General features: G+C 44.9%; 1 protein-coding gene across 11 annotated transcripts in view; it reads left to right on the top strand.

Annotated features, from left to right (window-relative positions):
* ap3b2 (adaptor related protein complex 3 subunit beta 2) overlaps positions 1-20,749 on the top strand; it is a 59,703-nt gene that overhangs the window by 34,603 nt on the left and 4,351 nt on the right. For 2 of the 11 annotated variants that reach the window (XM_086149102.1, XM_086149097.1), the window contains exons 14-29: positions 612-721; positions 803-979; positions 1,053-1,239; positions 4,049-4,167; positions 5,552-5,611; positions 8,175-8,213; positions 9,404-9,518; positions 11,508-11,706; positions 12,427-12,604; positions 12,693-12,780; positions 12,974-13,083; positions 15,331-15,559; positions 15,689-15,773; positions 17,235-17,332; positions 17,736-17,756; positions 20,374-20,512. In XM_086149102.1, coding sequence (XP_086005228.1) covers positions 612-721; positions 803-979; positions 1,053-1,239; positions 4,049-4,167; positions 5,552-5,611; positions 8,175-8,213; positions 9,404-9,518; positions 11,508-11,706; positions 12,427-12,604; positions 12,693-12,780; positions 12,974-13,083; positions 15,331-15,559; positions 15,689-15,773; positions 17,235-17,332; positions 17,736-17,756; positions 20,374-20,512 — 1,954 coding nt within the window. Of the gene's footprint in view, positions 1-611; positions 722-802; positions 980-1,052; positions 1,240-4,048; positions 4,180-5,551; positions 5,612-8,174; positions 8,214-9,403; positions 9,519-11,507; positions 11,707-12,426; positions 12,605-12,692; positions 12,781-12,973; positions 13,084-15,330; positions 15,560-15,688; positions 15,774-17,234; positions 17,333-17,735; positions 17,757-20,373; positions 20,513-20,749 lie in introns of all 11 variants that reach the window. The other 9 variants (XM_086149108.1, XM_086149098.1, XM_086149104.1 and 6 more) reach the window with 5 other exon arrangements.

Below are 20,749 nucleotides of genomic sequence, written 5' to 3'. Positions count from 1 at the left end.
GAAGATTAATTTTTAGCAAAATACTCAATGTCTATTTGAGTCCTTGTATTTGGACCCGTTTGGACCCGTTTCCCCACAGTAAAGAAAACACCGGGAGCTAAACAACCCTTTTAAAATTTAAAATGAATTAACAAAGCATTAAGGTTGTTTTGTTTTTTGTTTTTTGTTTTTTTTTAGTCTTTATGTGTAAACAAAATATGCTTTCCTTTTTTTTTTTTTTTTTTTTTTTTAAATCAATGAAAATTTCATTTCTGCACGAAGCCAAACATTTTGAGCTCCACAAAAAAAGATGTTGGGTTGAAGATTAATTTTTAGCAAAATACTCAATGTCTATTTGAGTCCTTGTATTTATGAAAAAAAAAATAAAAATAAAGCCAAACTTAAATTATCCAGCGGTAGGATGCTGTCATCCTTTTACTGACGCGTGCAGTCAGTTTTTTAAGAACGACGAAAATATTTCAACACGTTCTAGTCACATGTTACAAGACCGCCATCATCTTCAAATTTAAAATGACATTTTTAAAAAAAAGGAACAAAATAAAAATAGAAGGTTCAAAGAAGGTTGCCGACCCCTGACCTCGGTTATGTAAGCGGACGGTTTGTCGGCGCAGAGCTGGTGGTGGCCGAGTCGGTGGTGGTCATCAAGAAGCTGCTGCAGATGCAGCCCGAGAAGCACAGCGACATCATCAAGCACATGGCCAAGCTGACGGACAACATCCAGGTCAGGCCGAGCTCCGGGCGGACGCCGACGTCCGGCTTAGCGTCAACGCGCTAAGTTCATTGACGGTATTGTTGGTCTCAGGTGCCCATGGCCCGCGCCAGTATCCTGTGGCTGATCGGAGAATACTGCGAGCACGTCCCCAAGATCGCTCCGGACGTCCTGAGGAAGATGGCCAAGTCTTTCACCAACGAGGAGGACATCGTCAAGCTGCAGATCATCAACCTGGCGGCGAAGCTCTATCTCACCAACTCCAAGCAGGTCGCAAGATCCTTAAAACGTTCTTAAACCCCGTCGGTTTGCGTCGGGGTTTCTCATTCCCGTCCCTCCGCAGACGAAACTGCTGACGCAGTACGTTCTCAACCTGGCCAAGTACGACCAGAACTATGACATCAGAGATCGGGCGCGCTTCATTCGCCAGCTCATCGTCCCCACCGAGAAGAGCGGGGCGCTCAGCAAGTACGCTAAGAAACTCTTCCTCGCTCTCAAGCCGGCGCCCGTTCTGGAGTCTCCCTTTAAAGGTACGTGAGCCGGGGGAAGGGACGCTTCTGGTCCTGGTGGTTTCCTTCTGCACACCTGGGATGATGCATTTCTGCTAAACCAGGGGTCGGCAAACCGCCGCTCTTTTATCTTTACACTGCGGCTCCGAGTGACTTGGGAAAATGAATTATAAATATTTAATTGAAGTGTATTTCATTGGGGTTAATTCCTTTTTTTTAACTTTTAGTTCTAAGTTGGAAGATTATTGTGATCTTGAAATATTAAATGAAATTATATTTATTATTTTTCGCCGCACAAAATAACGTCACACTCGCGGAAGCCGTTAAAGTCCCGATTTGCAGGCGCTGTGCGCGGAAGTGCAGGAGCAGAAGTCCCATAAACCAGGTAAAATAAATACACTGCTCAAAAAAATAAAGGGAACACTTAAGAAACACATCCTAGATCTAAATGAATGAAATATTCTTATGAAATACTTTGCTCTTTACACAGTTGAATGTGCTGACAACAAAATCACACAAAAATGATCAATGGAAATCAATTGTATCAACCCATGGAGGTCTGGATTAGGAATCACACACAAAATTAAAGTGTAAAAACAAACTCCAGGCTGATCCAACTTTGATGTAATGTCCTTAAAACAAGTCAAAATGAATCTGTGTTGCTTCCTGAGTGGACACTATGATTTCACACAAGTGTGATTGACTTGGGGTTACTTTGTGTTGTTCAAGTGTTCCCTTTATGTTTTTTGAGCAGTATATTTATGAGGATATTTTGCAATTTTTTTTATTGTTTACTGACACAGTGGTTTTTTTTCCCAATTCATTTTTTAAAGTCAGGTCAAGGCTCCGCCACACGCTCTGAAAGCCCAAAGCTCAAAATGAGTTCATTACATAAAAACAATTTCATTTTCTCCGCAATACTTTGTAAATTTCAGAAGCAACACACTACGCACTTGTTTATACAAAGTGTAAAGGTAATTAAAAGCAATATATACAGTGGTACCTTTATTTTAGACGTCAAATAGTGATTGCGGCTCCCAGTGTTTTCTTTTCCGAGGAAACCGGGTCCAAATAGCTCTTTGGGTGTTACGGGTCGCCGACCCCTGCGCTAAGGCTAGCTACTAGAACGCCCGTTCGTCCGAAGTTGCTCATTTCTTCACCGGAAAAGACGACTTTTACCGGTGCCGAAAGCGCAGACGGATCCCGGCTCCGCACAGGCGGCCTTCTGCCTCGACCAGACGGGGTGGAAAGGAGAATAGATCGTGTTTTTAATGGGCCCACAGCGGGGAAAGCTGCAGTTGGTGGAGCGATCATCTTTGGACTGCATCCTGCTGCTCACGGTTCATCTATGATGGATTAATTGGGCATTTCCCCATGAGGTTGTAATAAAGGAAAAATTATAAATTATATAAAAAAAAATACAAGTTAAAACAGAAGCATCCAAACGTATAAGGAAAAATCTGTCAAATAAAAAATAAATGCTAATAGCTGAAATGATGTCATTATAGCTTTGATATTTACAAAAGAAATAGCAGGGACCACTGCGGTACATCAAGACACGCCTCCTGAGGATCTGCAAAATGGGAGAGCCCGGAGACTTTGGAGAAGATATGAGGTTCATATCACACACTGACGAAGGAACAGGAGTGCAGACAGGCTAGGAAGAGGTGCATGATGGGATATCCCACAGCAGAGTTAGCCTCTGGATGCACAACAAGGTGCTAGCCTAGCGCTAATCATAATCATAAGGTTTTAATCCCGTTCTTAAAAAAAGAGACGGTTGTAGATCAGGGGTGTCAAATTCAATTACACAGTGGGCCAAAATTCAAAACTGGGACAAAGTCGCGAGCCAACATTGATATTTATTGAAAAAAAAAATCTTCCCCCAGATATAACAAGTGACCCTTTTCACCTAAACAAGTTGTGCTTAAAAACTGTATATGGAACAAGCAAAGCTTAATTCTAGGCAATACATAACTTAATATTAAAATAGAAATTCAAATTAAAAAACACATCAATGACATTTATTATTTAAATGAAAAATTACATAAAAATGGTGTGCTTCATATTATTTGCACCCTTTTACCACAGGCTGATAATAAATGTAAAAATGAAATAATAATGATAATAATGATAGTGCATCAAGAAAACATTAATTATAGCTCAGTTTTCTACACACTGATCTACTCTGATCATCTGCCTTTATTTTTGCTATTTTTCAGAAGGATAGTGCGTTACCAGTATTAGCATAAGGTTGCTATGATAACCGTCAACAAAGAAGACGTTTACGAGTCCTGTCGTGATTTTCGTGCCAAAACACCAGTAGGTTGTTTTTAGCATCAACCTGATGAAGGGACGAAAGATGGAAATTAGCATGTTTACATGAGTATGAGTTTGACACCGATGGTGTCGAAGAGGAGCTCGCTAAACTGAACGCTTCTGCTCCAGTTCTGCTTTAGCATGTTGCTACACAAAACACGAGGACTCGCACGTCGTCTCACATCCCATCTGCCGCACAGCGTCACATGAAACGGCTCATCAACAAGAACACCGTGGTGCCTCGAGTAAAAAAAACAAACAAACAAAAAAAAAGACAGCGGTATAACGTTGCCATCTGTTGACTGCAAAACCTGTGGATTGGAGAACATGCTGAGCGTCAACAGATATGACAGCGCCGTCAGCCAAGGCCGGTAACCGTATGCGCGGAGACATTTAGCATCTGTGCTAACGAGACAACCATGTAGCCGCCCCGTCCCAGAACGTCGCTTTATCGCTTTGTGTCACCAATGCCTTTTTTTGTTTGTTTTTTTTTCCCTACTCCCTCCTGCAGATCGAGACCACTTCCAGTTGGGTTCACTGTCCCATCTGTTGAACGCCAAAGCCGGGGGCTACCAAGAGCTCCCCGACTGGCCCGAAGCCGCCCCAGACCCCTCCGTGCGCAACGTGGAGGTGAAGGAGTCTGTGCGTGCAGTGGAAACAGTAACATACAGAGACACGGGGGCCTCCTGGGGTCTCCAGGGGGCCCAAAAGATGGAGGGGTGCGAAGGTTGCTCCTGCTCCGGAGCAGTGCCAGAGCCACCAGGGTCTCACATCCAATATAACATGAACCTCAATACACCATTGGAACCGCCCGTCGCTAACCACCATCCATTCACATGCTCATCCGTGACATGTTTTCGCCTCCCATCAAATGGATGCCGCTCCATGGAAGAGGAGGGCTAACTAAGTAGTGGCGTTCTTTTGACGAAAAAAAAACAAAACAAACAAAAAGCAAAATGGCTCGCTTAAAATCCCAGTGAGTTCCATCTTCCTTTAGCTTCTCCGCTGCACTCGCTTCCGCGCAGCAGCAGCCCTCGCTCGCGCCCCTCCGGGTGATTCCTCACCCCCCCCGTCGCCGAGCCGATCGCACATGTGGCGCACAAGTGAGCGGTCGCGGGAAAACCGAGGTCGCAAAATTGCCAAAACGGGAAATCGACGGGAGGAAATCTCCCCCGACGATTCACAAGGGGGGGGGGAATTTACGGTGAAGTTAGCGGAACTTTAGCGACGGTACGCTCGCCGGACGTTCCCCCGTCCAGCTTCATCCCAGAGCATCTCGACCCTCCTCCTCCATCTCACTCACTCCATGTGCCATTGGTTTATAACTGATGATGTCGTTTTCAATGAAACTCATGAAGTCGAAACTGGCGGGGCTTCTTTTGAAAATTAGATTTTCTGAATTCCAGGAGGAACCCCGAGGTTCTGAAGGCATCCGTTGAGTCGCCGCTTAACTTGTGTGGCAGATTTCAAGACGAGGTCGCACTCCAGTGAGACGGGAGCGGTTTAAAAAAAAAAAAAAAAATCATTTTAATACCGTTGGCTGTTTTCCGAAGTTTTCGATTAACTTTTAGATTGAATTTTACGCCTTCCAGGCAACTCGCTGCTTCTCCGGCAGGTTATTCATAAATCGCAGTCTTAACTATGCGAAGCATAACCGAGGAAACTGAGCTTTTTATGATGTCGCATCACTTAGCTCAATCTGATGCGTGTGTTTGTCAAAATAATCGATGCAAATAAAAGTGAACCAGGCGACATCTGCACGCAGAGAGAATATTTCCAAGGCTTCCGAAGTTTATTCGGAGTTTATTCGCCTTCGTAATTTGACTTTTCGAATCAGGAACACTTTAGCGATCCCGAAGGGACATTGAGGAAGAAAAAGTAGAAACCGGAAAAGGACCCGGCCTTAACGACGACGCTGTGAAATCTTTTGGTTTTGGGGCAAAGTCGGCGTCACGGTGGATTGTCTTGGTTGTCTGGCCGATCCTCTGACTCTGACCGGCTCTTCTCCTCACAGACAGAGGAGGTGATCACCACCGGCGAGGGCCGAATCGGTTTGCTGGGAGACTGGCGAGAGGTGCCCCCGCCACCCCCCTCCTCGGTTTTCAGAGTGCAGTGGTGTTTCGCTTTCGTCGTCGTCGTTCTCTCGCTCTCTCTCGCTCTCTCTCTCTCTCTCTCTGGTCTCTAACTGCTGGTGATGACGTTGACAGAACTAACGCCGCTTTCACCACATTAGCCTCTCGTTGGAATCGAAGCGGATTCACTCGTGATTTTTCAAAAGAAGCTACGAAATGAGCAAAAAGTGACGGGAACGTTTTGCAGAAAAATAAAAAAAAGAATAGGGTTTATGTTTAGAATAACTTACCGGAGACAGAATGCTCTAGTGTTCATTTGCAGCTTCATTCACTTAAAGGGACAGGATGATGGAAATACAATGGAAATACTGGAAATGCAAAGTTTACATGGAACATTATTAGCTTATTGATTGGTTGATTATATACCCTGGGAATGTATTCTATTCTTGATGTGGGAGGAAGGTGGAGAACTTAGAAAGGATCAGTGAAGGCGTGGGGGAGGGCATGTAAACAAGCACCTAAAGAACCCTTGAACGAAAGATGTTCTTTTAAAATAGCACTGTTACAGTAAGACCTAAGAAAGTATAAGAAAGAGAGTACCAGAGATGCAGTATTTGCTTTCAAGAATGTTGACAGAGAAGCATAGAGAAAGTTAGAGGAAGCTGCACTATGCCTTTGTAGAGTATGCAGTGGCAGAGAGGAGTGTTTTACTGGTGCAGGACATGTATGCTCTCTGTGAGACAGGGGAGGCGCTGAAGGTATGACAGAAGTTCAAAGTGGACAAAGTGGAGGTGGGCATGCAAACGAGCACCTAAAGAACCCTTGAACGAAAGATATTCTTTTAAAATAGCACTGTTACAGTAAGACCTAAGAAAGAATAAGAAAGAGAGTACCAGAGATGCAGTATTTGCTTTTAAGAATGTTGACAGAGAAACATAGAGAAAGTCAGAGGAAGCTGCACTATGCCTTTGTAGAACTAGCAAAAGCACACAACAGGGTGCCAAAAGAGGAACCGTGGTTGTATAAAGAAGTATGCAGTGGCAGAGAAGCATGTTAGACTGGTGCAGGACATGTATGCTCGCTGTATGGGTATGACAGAAATTCAAAGTGGACATTGGTCTACGTCATGGATCAGCTCTGCCCCCTTCCTGTTTACAGCGGTGAGGACACAGTAACAGATGAGGTTACTGGTTACTAGACAGGAATCACCGTGGATTATGATAGTTTGCGGATAACATTGTGATCTCGTAATGAGAAGGGAGCAAGCGAAGGAACATCTCGAGAGGGAGGGAGTGACACTCCCAGAAAGAAGAGGATTGAAGGTTAGCTGCAGCAAGACAGGATACATGGGTGAATTAGAGGGGCCCAAGTCTAATGGTGAGGCCACAGGAAGTGGAGATAAAGGAGGTGGAGAATTATAAGTACTTCGGTTCAAAAGTCCAGAGCAGTGGAGAGTGTGGAAAATAAATGAGGGAACACGTCCAACCAGGTTGGAACGTGTGAGGATAAGTGACAGGGGCGATAAAAAGACTATCAGCCAGAGTGAAAGGAAAGGTGAGACCAGAGGAAAAAGACTAGAAGCAGCAGAGATGAAGATTTGGAGGTTCTCTTTTGGAGTAAGGAGGATGGATAGAATCAGGAATGAGTCCATCTGAAGGACAGCAAACGCTAGATGCCTCTGGAGATAAAGACAGACTGAGATGTTTTGGACATTCACAGAGGGCTGGAGAGGATCTGGGTTGAAGGAGGTGGAAGTTGGAGGCCCAGAGGAAGGACAGAGGGTCAGATGGAGGCAGATGATTTTTAGGGAGTAGCCAAAAAAAAGAAGAAGACTGTTTTCTTAAGTCTGAAGTCACGTCGCGGTGCAGAACTTCACACCTCCGTGTCCAGTGCATTCCTGACACCGTAACTAGAAGCAGACCAGTCAGTTTAACCAACCGCCCCTGCGCTCAATGTGAAAATATCCGCCGCCGCCGCCCACAGAACCAGAGTCAAACCTCCAGACAAACCCCCCCCTTTTTTTTTTTTCTCTCCTCCCTCCCCTAATTGGCCCCTCCGATAAAAGTTCGTCAGTTTTTAAAATGCCTGACGCCGAGTGATGTGTTTCCCTTCAGACGTCTGCCGCTCCATCACACCTCCACCCCCACATCCGCATGTCACGCATCTTGATCACGCATCTTGATCATGCATGTCCAACATGGTGCTTTACTTGTGCCAAATGACACCGTTAATGAGTGAATTAACTATGTGAATGTTTTTTTTTTCTTTTTTTAACCCCTGCAAGAATATGATGAGTTATATTGGAATGTGTTAATAGTGCTATTGATTTTTATATATTGTGGAAACTGTAATCCAGGGTTAATTTCTGTCTATTATACCAGCAACTGTTCTCACGCTTTTTTTTTTTTTAGACCCAGAAACTTTCCTCTTCTTGTTTCTCTTTTATTTTCTTGTTTATGTTTTATTTAAAAAAAAAAAAAAATCTTCCCTTTTTTTTTTTTCTTCTCCATCTCACCTCCATTGCAATCTTTCTTTGTTCTTTTCTTTCTTCCCACGCCCACCCAGGTATTTACGCTGCTCGAAAGAGTCACCACGTTAACAAGCGTGAGTCAGTTGAGTGGCGAACGGCCCACCTCCTCCAACCCTAAACCGTATAGCAGCAAAAAAAAAAAAAAAACAACAACAAAAAAAAAAACAAAAACAAGAGCTTCTCAATACCCTGCCTAATATAGTCGCTGTTCTGTGCTTATCTCAGCCAAAGCTACCCGAACCACAGCACCCCTTCTCCTCGGTCTCTACCATTAAAGAAGTGATCCTTTCAGCTTGGTCTTCTGATGCCCCCGCGATCGCAACGCGGACTTTTAAATACGGGATCGGATCTGTCCACGCTCATTAGCCGGTGGCTCCGGCTAATGAGTCCTGGGCGTGAAAAAAAGCAAGTCAGACTGATGGCCTCTTTTTTTTTTTTTTTTCTTTTAAGTGTCACTGAAAAGACATCACTTCTGTTAATGGAACTTTCCCTGAGTAAAAAGAAAAAAAACCATTTCCGCAAATGGCCATGAAGGCATCGCCTGGTGCTAACATCTTTTTTTCCCCAAAAAAAAAATATATATATATATATTACCTACCATTTCAACTTTGGGCAATGCGAAAAAAAATATCAAAAATTAATAAACATTTGAAAAATAATAATAATAATAATGATTGGGCTGCACGATGGTGCAGTGGCTAGCGCTTCTGCTCCCGCCTCGCAGCAAGAAGGTCCGCGGTTGGATTCCCGAAGGGGGGCCTTTCTGTGCGGAGACTCCACCTTCTCCGCCGTGTCTGCGTGGGGTTCCTCCGGGTTCCTCCCGCAGTCCAAAAAACATCCAGGGACTTCATTGGAGACGCTAAATCGTCCAAACGTGTGAATGAGAGCGAATGGTTGCATGTTTTCATGCGAAAATTCGAGCGAATGGTTTACATTTGTGGCCCCGCGACGGATCCAGGGTGAACCCCGCCTCTCGCTTACTGAATCGGCTCCATCACCCCTGCGACCCTGAGTGCAGGAAAAGCGTTCAAGACGTTGAATTATTATTATTATTATCCTATCAGTAATGGAAAACGTCACAACCAAATCGAGCAATATGAGGTGCCGAATTGGTCGTCCGCACCAGGGACGGCCGGCTCCCGGGCCGAGGCGTTCATGGCCGCGCTCCCGTAACCCGCCTACGTCTCTGCTTCCGTCCGATGGGGATTCGCCGGGACGCTCGGCCGGTAGCTCACCGTCTTGCTCTCCGCTTCGCTCCCGCCAGGTGCCCGAATGGACCAAGTGCAGCAGTCGGGAGAAGAGGAAGGAGAAGAAAGTGGAGAAGCCGTTCTACTCCGACTCGGAGGGCGAGTCCGGGCCCACGGAGTCCGCCGACAGCGGTAACATTTAGCGGGATTTCAGATTGACGTCTAGAGACATGGATGGGAGATGGGGATTCATTGAATATCCAGGAAAGATACCGTCTGGGAAATGCAGCTAACGCCCAAGTTAGTTATTAATCACTCTATTTTATATAAACAGCAACCAGCTCCGGTTACCTGTTAAAAAGCACTTTGGACCTGATGACGTCCGATATATCCAGATGGGAGGGCCTATTTGAATAATAATCGGGGTATCAGCCATATTCTGATTTAAGGTTTCCACAAAGGCCGTTACCGTGGATACAATCAGTTTGATCTGGATCCATCGGCACGAAGAACGGGCCCGTTGTGGATCTATGTCCGTCCGTCCGTCCGTCCAGGGCGAGGATAGAAATTGAACGATGGTGTGAACGAGTGGCGTTTGTGTCCGAATGATCAGAATGACTGAGTGAACGTTTGTTCGTGGAGACGACGTGTGAATGAATGGATGTTGGTTTGTCTCTACATGACATTTGAAAAATGACCATGATGACTGAATGAATGAGTGAATGTCAGTATGTTGCAGTTGTGTGTTATTACATGCGTGAATGTTGATATGACATAGGAATGAATGAGTGAATGTTGGTTTGTCTCCACATGACGTGAGTGAACCACAAGTGAGTCAACTGTTTTGTCTCTATATGACATTTGAATGTTGTGTGAGTGAATGTTTGTCTGTTTGATCAAAACGAGTGAATGTTAGTTTGCCTCCATGTAACATGTGAATGAGTGAGTAAATATTTGTTTATCTATATGATGTGTGAATGAATGAATGATTGCATGCTTCTATATAACTTAATGTGTGAATATGTGTGACTCTATATGATGAGTCTATATGTATGAGTGTATATGATGAGTCTATATGTGTGAGTTACTATATGACGAGTCGATATGACAAGTCGATATGATGAGTCTATATGATGAGTATATGAGTGAGTTACTATATGATGAGTCTATATGAGTGAGTCTATAAGATGAGTCTATATGATGAGTATATGAGTGAGTTACTATATGATGAGTCTATATGTGTGAGTCTATATGAGTGAGTCTATATGATGAGTCTATATGAGTGAGTCTATATGATGAGTCTATATGATGAGTATATGAGTGAGTTACTATATGATGAGTCTATATGAGTGAGTCTATAAGATGAGTCTATATGATGAGTATATGAGTGAGTTACTATATGATGAGTCTATATGTGTGAGTCTATATGAGTGAGTCTATATGATGAGTCTATATGAGTGAGTCTATATGATGAGTCTATATGATGAGTATATGAGTGAGTTACTATATGATGAGTCTATATGTGTGAGTCTATATGAGTGAGTCTATATGATGAGTCTATATGAGTGAGTCTGTATATGATGAGTCTATATGTGTGAGTCTATACGATGTGTGAATGTTGGTTTATCTCCATGTAACGTGTGAATGAGTGAGTTACCATATGATGTGTGAATGAATGAATGATTGCATGCTTCTATATGACTTAATGGTTGTATGTCTGTGTGACCTGTGAATGAGTGAGTTACTGTATGATGAGTCTATATATGTGAGTCTATATGGTTGAGTCTATATGTGATGTGTGAATGTTGGTTTATCTCCATGCAACGTGTGAATGAGTGAGTTACTATATGATGAGTCTATATGATGTGTAAATGAATGAATGAATGATTGCATGCTTCTATATGACTTAATGGTTGTGTGTCTGTGTGATGTGTGAATGAGTGAGTGATTGGTCGTCTCTCTACGCGTCCCTGTGATTGACAGGTGAACCCGACCTCTTGGCCAATCACAGCATGGATAGGATCCGGCGTCCCCATAACATCGAATGCAGGATAAGCGATACAGACAATGAATGAGTTAACGACGTCAGGATTTTTATTTCCGTTATTCCCAAGATGCATATTTTCGTGTGCAAAGATTTCCCTCTCGATGCGCGGCAGAAACCTTCTCTTCCTCCCCCAGAGTCGTACTCCTCCAGCGGCTCGGAGAGCGGCAGCGGCAGCGAGGAGAGCGGCTCGGGATCGGAGAGCGACGAGAGCGACCGGGGCTCCGAGTCGGAGGAAGAGGAGGACGAGGAGGACGAGGAGGAGGAGGAGGAGGACAAGAAGAAGAAGAAGAAGAAGAAAAAAGAATTCAAGAAGCCTAACCAGGAAAGTGAAAGGTAGCGTGATGTTGCTCTTAATGAAAGATACCCGCGCAGTAAGAGACAACTCAGAGAGGATTGGGATTTTTGAAGCTAATATTGATATTTTGGAGTTAAGAATGTAAAAAAAAAACAACATATTTTCGGCCTGATATTCAAGCATCATTTATTTGTTTTAATCTAGCTGATCACCTTTTAATGCTACTGATGCTATGTTTGCACATCAGAGGACGTGAAATGAAAATCAGATCCAGCTGTAAAATGTTTAGATGTTTAGAAGACGACGCCACAGCGACGGTTGTCGTCTGAACCTCTGGACGTCTGCAAACTACAACCGAATACCAACTTCTCAACAGCATCGGGTTCTTGTTTTAGCTTCTTCTTCTTCTTCTTCTTCTCCTTTGGGCTTTTCCCTTCAGGAGTGAATCAACCTTCTCCATCTAACCCTATTCTCACAACGTCCATCAATCTTCTCTTTGGTCTCACTCAAGACCTCCAATTCCAGCATCCGTCTACCACTTCATTCCCTATCCCTCCTCTGTATCTGACCCAACCATCTCTGACCTTCTCGCCAAAACCTCTCCAAAAGGAGGTCCGTTTTTACAGTCCAAAAACGCATCATTGCATTCATTGTTGAACCCAACGATGCAGAATTGCGAGAGGATGAACGGTTGAATGGTTGCATGTTAACCTGTGCCGACCCGTCGTCGGTTGTTTGTCAAATGTTTCCGTCTCCAGCGAGCAGAGCACCGAAGAGGAGGAGAGGAAGCAGGAGAGGAAGAGCAAACAACGCAAGAGTGACTCGGAATCCGAGTCCGAGGAGGAGGAGGAAGAGGAGGAGAGCGACTCGGAGAGCAGCCGCTCGGACTCCGAAGACTCCGAGTCGGAGGCGGAGCTCAAGAAGAAGAAGAAGAAGGTAGAGTTTCTTCTGCATCCCGTGAAGAATCTCAACTTTTTTTGTGCAAACACAAAATTCTGGTCCGCCGTCTCCGGTCTTCCTCCAGGCAGCCGAGTCCAAACCCGCCTCCAAGCCCGTCAAGAAAGACGGCAAGAGAGAGAAGAAGGAGATGTCTCTGCTGGACCTTGACGATTGTGAGTCGATTCATTTTCCATCCCCGCGTTAACGTTCGGCGAGGTCTCCAGACAAGGACGTTGTCTCTGAAACCTCACGACGACTTGATTTGTTGTCATGGCAACCGCACTGACGAGAGATCGGTGAATCCATGTAATCTCCTTTGAAGAACCTCCAGGTTCCACCGTATGTTTGCGCTTTGTGTCTTCTCAGTCGAACCGTCTCCGTCTCCCCAAGTGACGCCGGTCAACACCTTCCTGTCCAACAGCCTGGTGACCGACCTGGAGGGCCTTTCTCTGTCCGACACGGTCCTCTCCCCGACCGTAAGTGACCGTCATCTCACGTCGGACATCTCTTCGTCAAACCCAACCACATTTGGGAAGCAAAGAATCTTCTCAGTATCACATTTAGGTTGGAACATCAGCAGCTTTTGGAGAAGAAGCTTCGAATTCCATGTCTAGGAATCGCCAGGGGAAGCTTTTAGCTTTGCTTTCTCTCATGCAGTAAGGGATCACGGTAGTGTGACGCACACATTAAGCTCCACGCCGAAGGAGAAGAAGGAGAAGAAGACGACGACGTGGACAACATTGAGGTGGAATTGCTGCAGAACTCATGTTCTGCATGGTGGGAATAATAATAGCAATTGACTATCAGATCTTAGTGGTCTGGAGTGGCAGAGAAGTATGTTAGTCTGGTGCAGGACATGTATGCTCGCTGTGAGACACTGGTGCGGTGTGCTGTAGGGGTAACAGAGAAGTTCAAGGTGGAGGTGGGACTCCATCAGGGATCAGCTCTGAGCCCCTTCTTGTTCGCAATGGTGATGGACAGGCTGACAGATGAGGTTAGACAGGGATCTCCATGGACCATGATGTTTGCGGATGACATTGTGATCTGTAGTGAGAGCAGACAACAGGTAGAGGAACATCTAGAGAGGTGGAGGTATGCTCTGGAAAGGAGAGGAATGAAAGTTAGTCGCAGCAAGACAGAATAGATGTGTGTGAATGAGAGGAACTCGGGTGGAGCGGTGAGGCTACAGGGAGTGGAGATCAAGAAGCTGGAGGATTTCAGGTACTTGGGGTCAACAGTCCAGAGTGAAGGAGAGTGTGGAAAAGAGGTGAAGAGACGGGTCCAAGCAGGTTGGAATGGGTGGAGAAAAGTGTCTGGGGTACGAAGAGATAGAAGACTATCGGTCAGAATAAAAGGAAAGGTGTACAAGACAGTGGTGAGACCAGCGATGCTGCATGGACTAGAAACTGTTACAATGACGAAAATATAGGAGGCAGAACTAGAGGTTGCAGAGATGAAGATGTTGAGGTTCTCTTTGGGAGTGACCAGGATGGAGAGGATCAGGAATGAGTCTATCAGAGGAACGGCACATGTTAGATGTTTTGGAGAGAAGGTCAGAGAAGCCAGACGGAGATGGTCGGGTCATGGACAGGGGAGGGATAGAGAATATATTGGTAGACGGATGCTGGAACTGGAGCTGCCAGGCAGGAGGTCTGGAGGAAGACCAAAGAGAAGATTTATGGATGTAGTGAGAGAAGATATGAAGGTAGTTGGTGTGAGAGAGGAGGATACAGAGAATAGGGTTAGATGGAGAAAGTTGACTCGCTGTGGCGACACCTGAAGGGAAAAGCCCAAAGGAGAAGAAGAATCTGTCACAGGGGTGCAGGACATGTATGACCGAGACAAAGTGATGATTGAGATGTTTTGGACATGAACGAAGGAGTGTTCATGTCCAAACCATGGTGAAGATCCAGGTAGAAGGTTGCTGAAGGTGAAGCTGCCAGGCATGAGGTCTGGAGGAAGACCAAAGAGAAGATTTATGGACGTAGTGAGAGGAGATATGAAGGTAGTTGGTGTGAGAGAGGGAGATACAGAGAATAGGGTTAGATGGAGAAAGTTGACTCGCTGTGGCGACACCTGAAGGGAAAAGCCAAAAGAAGAAGAAGAAGAAGAAGAAGAAGGCTATCAGATCTTAGCTGTTCACTTATTTTGGTCCAACATGTAGATGTTCCTCTGCTCGCCTTGGAAACCCCTCTGTGGCAGAGCAGGACAGAAGAGCTCGGACCTCCTCGTCGCTCCGTTTCTCACTGCTTCTGTCCATTTTGCCACAATAACAAATGACCAGTGATCCAAAACAGCTTTTAAAAATGACGCTGAGCTAAGGTTCTGCTAGCAGCCGTGGCTTATGAGCTCCTAAAATCACCAAGCAGCTATGAGTTCCTCGGAGCAGGAGCTGAAAAGGTCCACAACCCCTGCTTTACCAACGCACAGAGAAAGATTTCTAGGAACTGCAAGAAGTTCAGGGCACACATGAAGAAATATCGAAAACAAAATCAGATCCCAGAGGCAGCAGGTCATTTCTCTGCAGATTGCCGTTCGGCCCACAACTAAATCATCCGCGCTGCAGGTTTCAATTTATTTTCCAAACCGCCGGCCCGTTTCGTCTCAAGACATAGATCAGAGACTTGAATTTTGAATCCCCCCCCCCCCTGGACAAACGTCTCGTATAGGATGTTTTTGTTTTCCCATCAAGAGTTCTTCATCATCCTCTCCTCCCTCCGCAGGCCATCTCACCCTCCAGCTCCTTGAAGAACTACGAGCTGCTCCACCGCATCACGGGCGAGGGTCTGTCGGTGGAGTACTGCTTCAGCCGACAGCCTTTCGGCCCCGACGCCAACATGGTGGCCGTGCAGGTCCAGTTCACCAACAGCTCCTCGGCCGACACCAAGAACCTGCACATGGAGGACGTGAAGCTGCAGTCGGGCATGAGGGTGAAAGAGTTTGCGGAGATCGGTGAGCGATGAGGCTGCCGGGCGGCGCCGAATCCGACGACATTAAAAAAAGGGCTGAAAAGTCCTAAATCTTACTCGCCTTCGAGCCGCTGACGCTTTTTCATTTTTTTCCGTCCCGCGCTGTCGGCAGAGCTGCTGCCGGCGGGCGAGACGGCGGCGGCCGTGATGGGCATCGATTTCTGCGACTCCACGCAAGCGGCAAACTTCCAGCTGTGGTGAGAAGATACCCTCTGAAAGTCAGATGAACCCTGAATTTACCATCAAGCACGAGTGGCACAAATGTAATACAGTATATCCTTGTTTTTCACGGGGGTTACGTTCCAAAAAGAATTCGTGATAGGCAAAATCCCTAAAGTAGAAACCTTTTTTTTTTTTTTTTTTTTACAATTATTATACAATCAAATACTCTATTATACATCGAAAAGAAAGAACAAACCATTTTACAGGCTCAATCGTTTGTTTCACAAATAAAAGTGCTTTACTTAAGAAACATCTTTTTCAACAAATAACTTCTGTACTGTACTGTCAAATAATATTTTTTATTTTTTTTTTAACCTTTATTAGAACAGGTTCCTTAACAGAGTCAAACACATTCTTACAAAACCTCATAACAAGATACACATTATACAATATTCTTTATAGGTCACTAATTTCCTCAATAGCAAGCGAAAAATAAAATAAAACTAAAAAAATAAAATTAAAAAAAAAAACACAAAAAAACATCTAACTCAGTCAAATAGAGATAATATCTTCAACTCTCCAAATATTTTTTAATGGGTGCCCATTTGTCAAGATATCGGTCTGTCTGAAGTCGTAAGTTTGCTGTTATGCGTTCCATGCAGTTTACATCAAATAATAATTTTAATCATCAATGTGAACAGAAGGCTTCAAATTGCGGAGATCTTGCGGGCGACCTTATCGCTGCTGTCGTCCTTATGTTTTTTTTCTTCCTTCTTTATAGAAGGAACGGAAGATTCATTCATTCCGTAATGCCGACCTACAGCCGCATAGCTTTTAGCTTCCCTTAGCATGTCCAGAAGTTTAACTTTATCTGCGATAGATAGCATCTTCCGCTGCCTTTTGGGCCCTTTTGAGCGTTTTGTCAACATTATGGGTTTTATAGAAAATTGCGAGAGAATTTGCACGTACGTCATGTAAATCTGGCAAGCTGTTTTACGTACGTGTACGTATTAAACGGCGACGTTATTGACGCACAGGTAGAGAAGAAGCGGAGTGACTTTTTAGCCAATCGGAATCCAGAACACGATGCAAATCCGCGAAGTAGCGAAACCGTGAAAAGTAAACCGCGTTATAGCGAGGGATCACTGTATTGTAATCTGATTGGACGAGGACTTTTTAGTGTTTCACCTGCTATGTTTAAATCTCCATGGGTAATATATTTACAGCATTCACCAATGTTATGCAGCTGACAAGCCTCACGCTCTTATGCGGCTATCAGTGATGCATAGCATTCTTCTTCTTATTGCCACCTCGTGCACTGCAGTTGTAGCTCTTTCGCGTTTCGTCGTATTCATTCGCATCGACCTCGATGGAATTTTAGCAAACAACCGAAAGCAGTTGGTGGGAGAAGCACTGAGTTCCCTTATAAATAGTTGCGCAACCGGCCTTGTCGAAAGGAAAACACAACCTCCGCCGTGATCTGTGTCCTCCTCCAGCACTCACACCAGGAAGTTCTTCGTGTCCATCCAGCCGCCCGTCGGAGAGCTGATGAAACCGGCTTTTATGACGGAGAACGAGTTCAAGAAGGAACAAGGTGAGACGGAAATACTAGTTTGAATGGGTCCGGCGATCATCGCGTCGTGTCTCTGAAACACCCGGTCTCGCGGAGGTCATTTGCGAAGCTCTGAAACCAAAATGGGATACAACGAGCGCTGTCGATTTGTTACGATCCGAACTTCTCCAGGGGAAAAGCAACTGATTATTGCAACGCTCATTTCAATAAGTGAAACTTGAAAGTTTGTCTTTTTATTGCATCCCACGTGCCGGACTATCCAAAATAGAAAAAAAACACAACTACGGACAGGAAAAAAACATCCGCCGCCGCAGAAAAATGTCCCGCGCCAGCATGATTCTGGTATTTGTGCATCCTGACTAACACCTTTAACTCATAGTGACTCTTTAAATGTGTCATGTTATCCATCGTTCCTCCCCCGTAGAGACGCTCTTACAGAGTCCAGGTAAGTTTGCTCCCCAGCCGTCTGTGCGCCCCCTTCCCCTTCCCCTTCCCCCACCCCGCCTTTTTAGCTAACCTCACATCACCTCCCCACCCCGACCGCCACCTCCTCTCCCCACGTCTTGTTCCCTCGCCTCAGTAACCGACAGCGACTGCATCTAAAGGTCTATAGCCGCTAAAAGTCTCACCTGCTCTCACAACGCTCCCCCGCCAGGAATGACCGGAAATGCTCATCCACTGACCCCCGTCTTCACTCCTCCGGTTGCCCCTTTCACCCGAAGCAACAGCAGAAAAACACACAGGACAGCAGTGGGTTGTTTTCACCATCCCCGACACCCCTCACTGTCGCTAGTCGCTTTTCAAACCGCTGGCAATGAATGACCGCGCTGTCCTGTTAGCCAAACACGCGGCCGCCGGACGCCTGGTGTTGTAACACAGCAACAGTGGAACCTTGACTTACGAGCGCTTTTTCGAGACGCAAGCCGTCTCTCAGCGGATTTCTGGCTTCAGGAGCGAGCGGGATGACTCGTCGTCACTGTCGGTGAAGTAGCGTTGAAAAATAGCGGGACGCGCCGCCCGAAACGAGGCAGAATCGCAATCAGAAAAACTTAATTTGTACCTGAGGGGCAACAGCATCAAAATTGCGAAGAATAAAATAAAAAAAATGAAAAATTATATATGTATGTATGTACATATAAAACTTAAGATATAGCAACAATGTCGGTGGAAGAGGCATCAACTTACGAGTTTTTTTGGGATCTGGTTCATTAGCCCGTCGCTAGTTAGCCTAGCGAAAATCATCGCAAAACATTAGCGGGGTGTGTGTGTGTCGACTTGTCCGTGAAAAGATGGAGAAGTCGTCGTTTGGTGTAAATCGTCAACGGCAAAGGCATCAGAGATTGTCATTCAAAGCCGTTCGGGGAGACGGTTTTGTCTTTTTAAAGAAAGGAGCGGCGTTCACGCCGTCAATAAGTGAAGTTTAGCCATAAAGTGTAGCAAAGTGTGCAAGTTACATTTAGCAACACTTTGTAGCATTAAATTTGTGGCCAGTAAGTTAACTTAAGTGACGGAGCACCAAATGAAAAACCGGCATCTTTGTCTTTATGTGTCATTATCATTTTATATTTTATTTGCCAATGACAAAATTTTGTCTTATTTAAAGACACGTAACAAAACCGGGTCAATAGTGCTTCAATTTCTATTATTGGAGAAATTGGATTTGCTACAAATCGAGTTACGAGCTCGGTAACGGGACGGATTGAACTCCTAAGTCAAGGTACGACTTGAATCGCTTTTGACAGAAAAGAAAAACAGCTTTTTTTATTATTTATACATAAAAGCTGCTCGTCCCTCGCCTCTCGGGTCGAGTCGATCGCACTAAATGTCGGAAGACGAAGCGAAAAGGTGACGGACGCCATTCTCTGCTGTGCCGCTGTAGTGAAGTTAGACTCCTGCCTCCCGCTGGTTAGCTTAGCACAATGAATGCTAGCCCATGATGGACAAGACTACTTTGTGAGAACAAGCCTTACTTTAATGTCTGAAATCGCCGCACTCGGTGTTTGTTGAAAAATCACGCCGTTTCACGTTTTGTAATTGGTGCAATTTTCCCATCGCAGCGCACGTGGCAAGCTAGTTTGGCTAGCCGGTCATCGCGCTACGCTAACCAGCTATTTTTACGAAACACTGAACGACGAGAGGTTTTCTGGTCTTGCTGTCGGAATCGTGTCAAACAGACAAATACTGCGTCGACGTCTGTACTTTGACTGTCTGTCTGGCCGCTTTTACCTGCACATCATCAACCGTTTTCATTTTTATAGTTTTTCCTTTTTCTTTGAGCACAACATCCCCCTCCCCCTGGAAGTTTTTTCGGATAAACGTGGGCACAAACGAGCCAGAAAACCTGGAAATCCTTTGACAGCAGCGTTCAGTGCAAAGCGTTTGGACATTCCAGATCAATTCCCATTGATGGACTACAAGTTTCATCAATCTGACAGGAGACTAGATGCTTGTGGACGTCACTAAAATCCCAACCATACAGTATCGCCAACCCATACTGTATACCTATTTGCTGAAATGACATCTCTTTTATTCTAGCAATTTTTTTTTTGCTGCGCTTTTTTTGAGTTTTTTGTCACTATAACTCGCAGAAACGTGTTAATGACGGTAATAGATTGATAATATCGTCGCACCAGGGAGAGTCAGTGCATCTTCTATTACGCAGAATCCCAATATTGAAAAGTGAAAAAGAACAATGTGTTATTTTGTTTGTCGGACGACAAGAAAAAGAACCGTTCGTGCATCAAGTAGAGTTTTATCTTTTCCATTGAAATTAAATATATAGTTCTGAAACAAACAACAAAACTGTAGCTTGTGTAGTTTCGTCCAAGAAACGCAATTTATTTTGTAGAAATGTAGGGTTTTTATACCAATAAGCAACACAATGCAGATGTCAGTCATTTCTAAATATAAGTCGAAATATCACATCAGTCCGCGATTCCATTTTCATTTCAGAAACACGAACGAAAAGCAGAATAACACTTGTCGTTTTTTTTTACATTTTCAACTTTCCGGAGTCTTCGATTGCGAAAGATCTGACCGGCGCTCGCCCTGTCGCCCCGCAGGTCAGCTGATGGGGATGAACGAGATCACGGAGAAGCTGACCCTGGACGTCAACTGCAGGAACGAACACCTCATCGTCCAGAGGGTGACGGCCGCCGCCAACCTCAGCAGAGTCCCCTGTGGTTCGGATAACGAATGCAGGTAGGTTTTTTCCCCCCCCATGGATCTTTGGGGGGAAAAAAAAAAAATTGACGTTGGTTAGCGGTAGCTCGCTGACGTATGGAGATGTAAGTGGAAATCGGCTTAACTGGTGTTTTGGTCGTGCAGAGGAATGGAGGAGATGTTGCTCATAATCCCAACAATAACAATGGAGTGCAAATGAAACAGTAAAGTGCACTATTATTTTAAATATATGATTCACATTGGGACAAAATTTAA

Source organism: Fistularia commersonii, chromosome 7 (genome assembly GCF_037954325.1).
Source record: "Fistularia commersonii isolate RoL2024-O1a breed Wild chromosome 7, RoL_Fcom_v1.0, whole genome shotgun sequence".
Classification (NCBI taxonomy): domain Eukaryota; kingdom Metazoa; phylum Chordata; class Actinopteri; order Syngnathiformes; family Fistulariidae; genus Fistularia; species Fistularia commersonii.
This window is presented reverse-complemented; position numbering and strand designations above follow the sequence as displayed.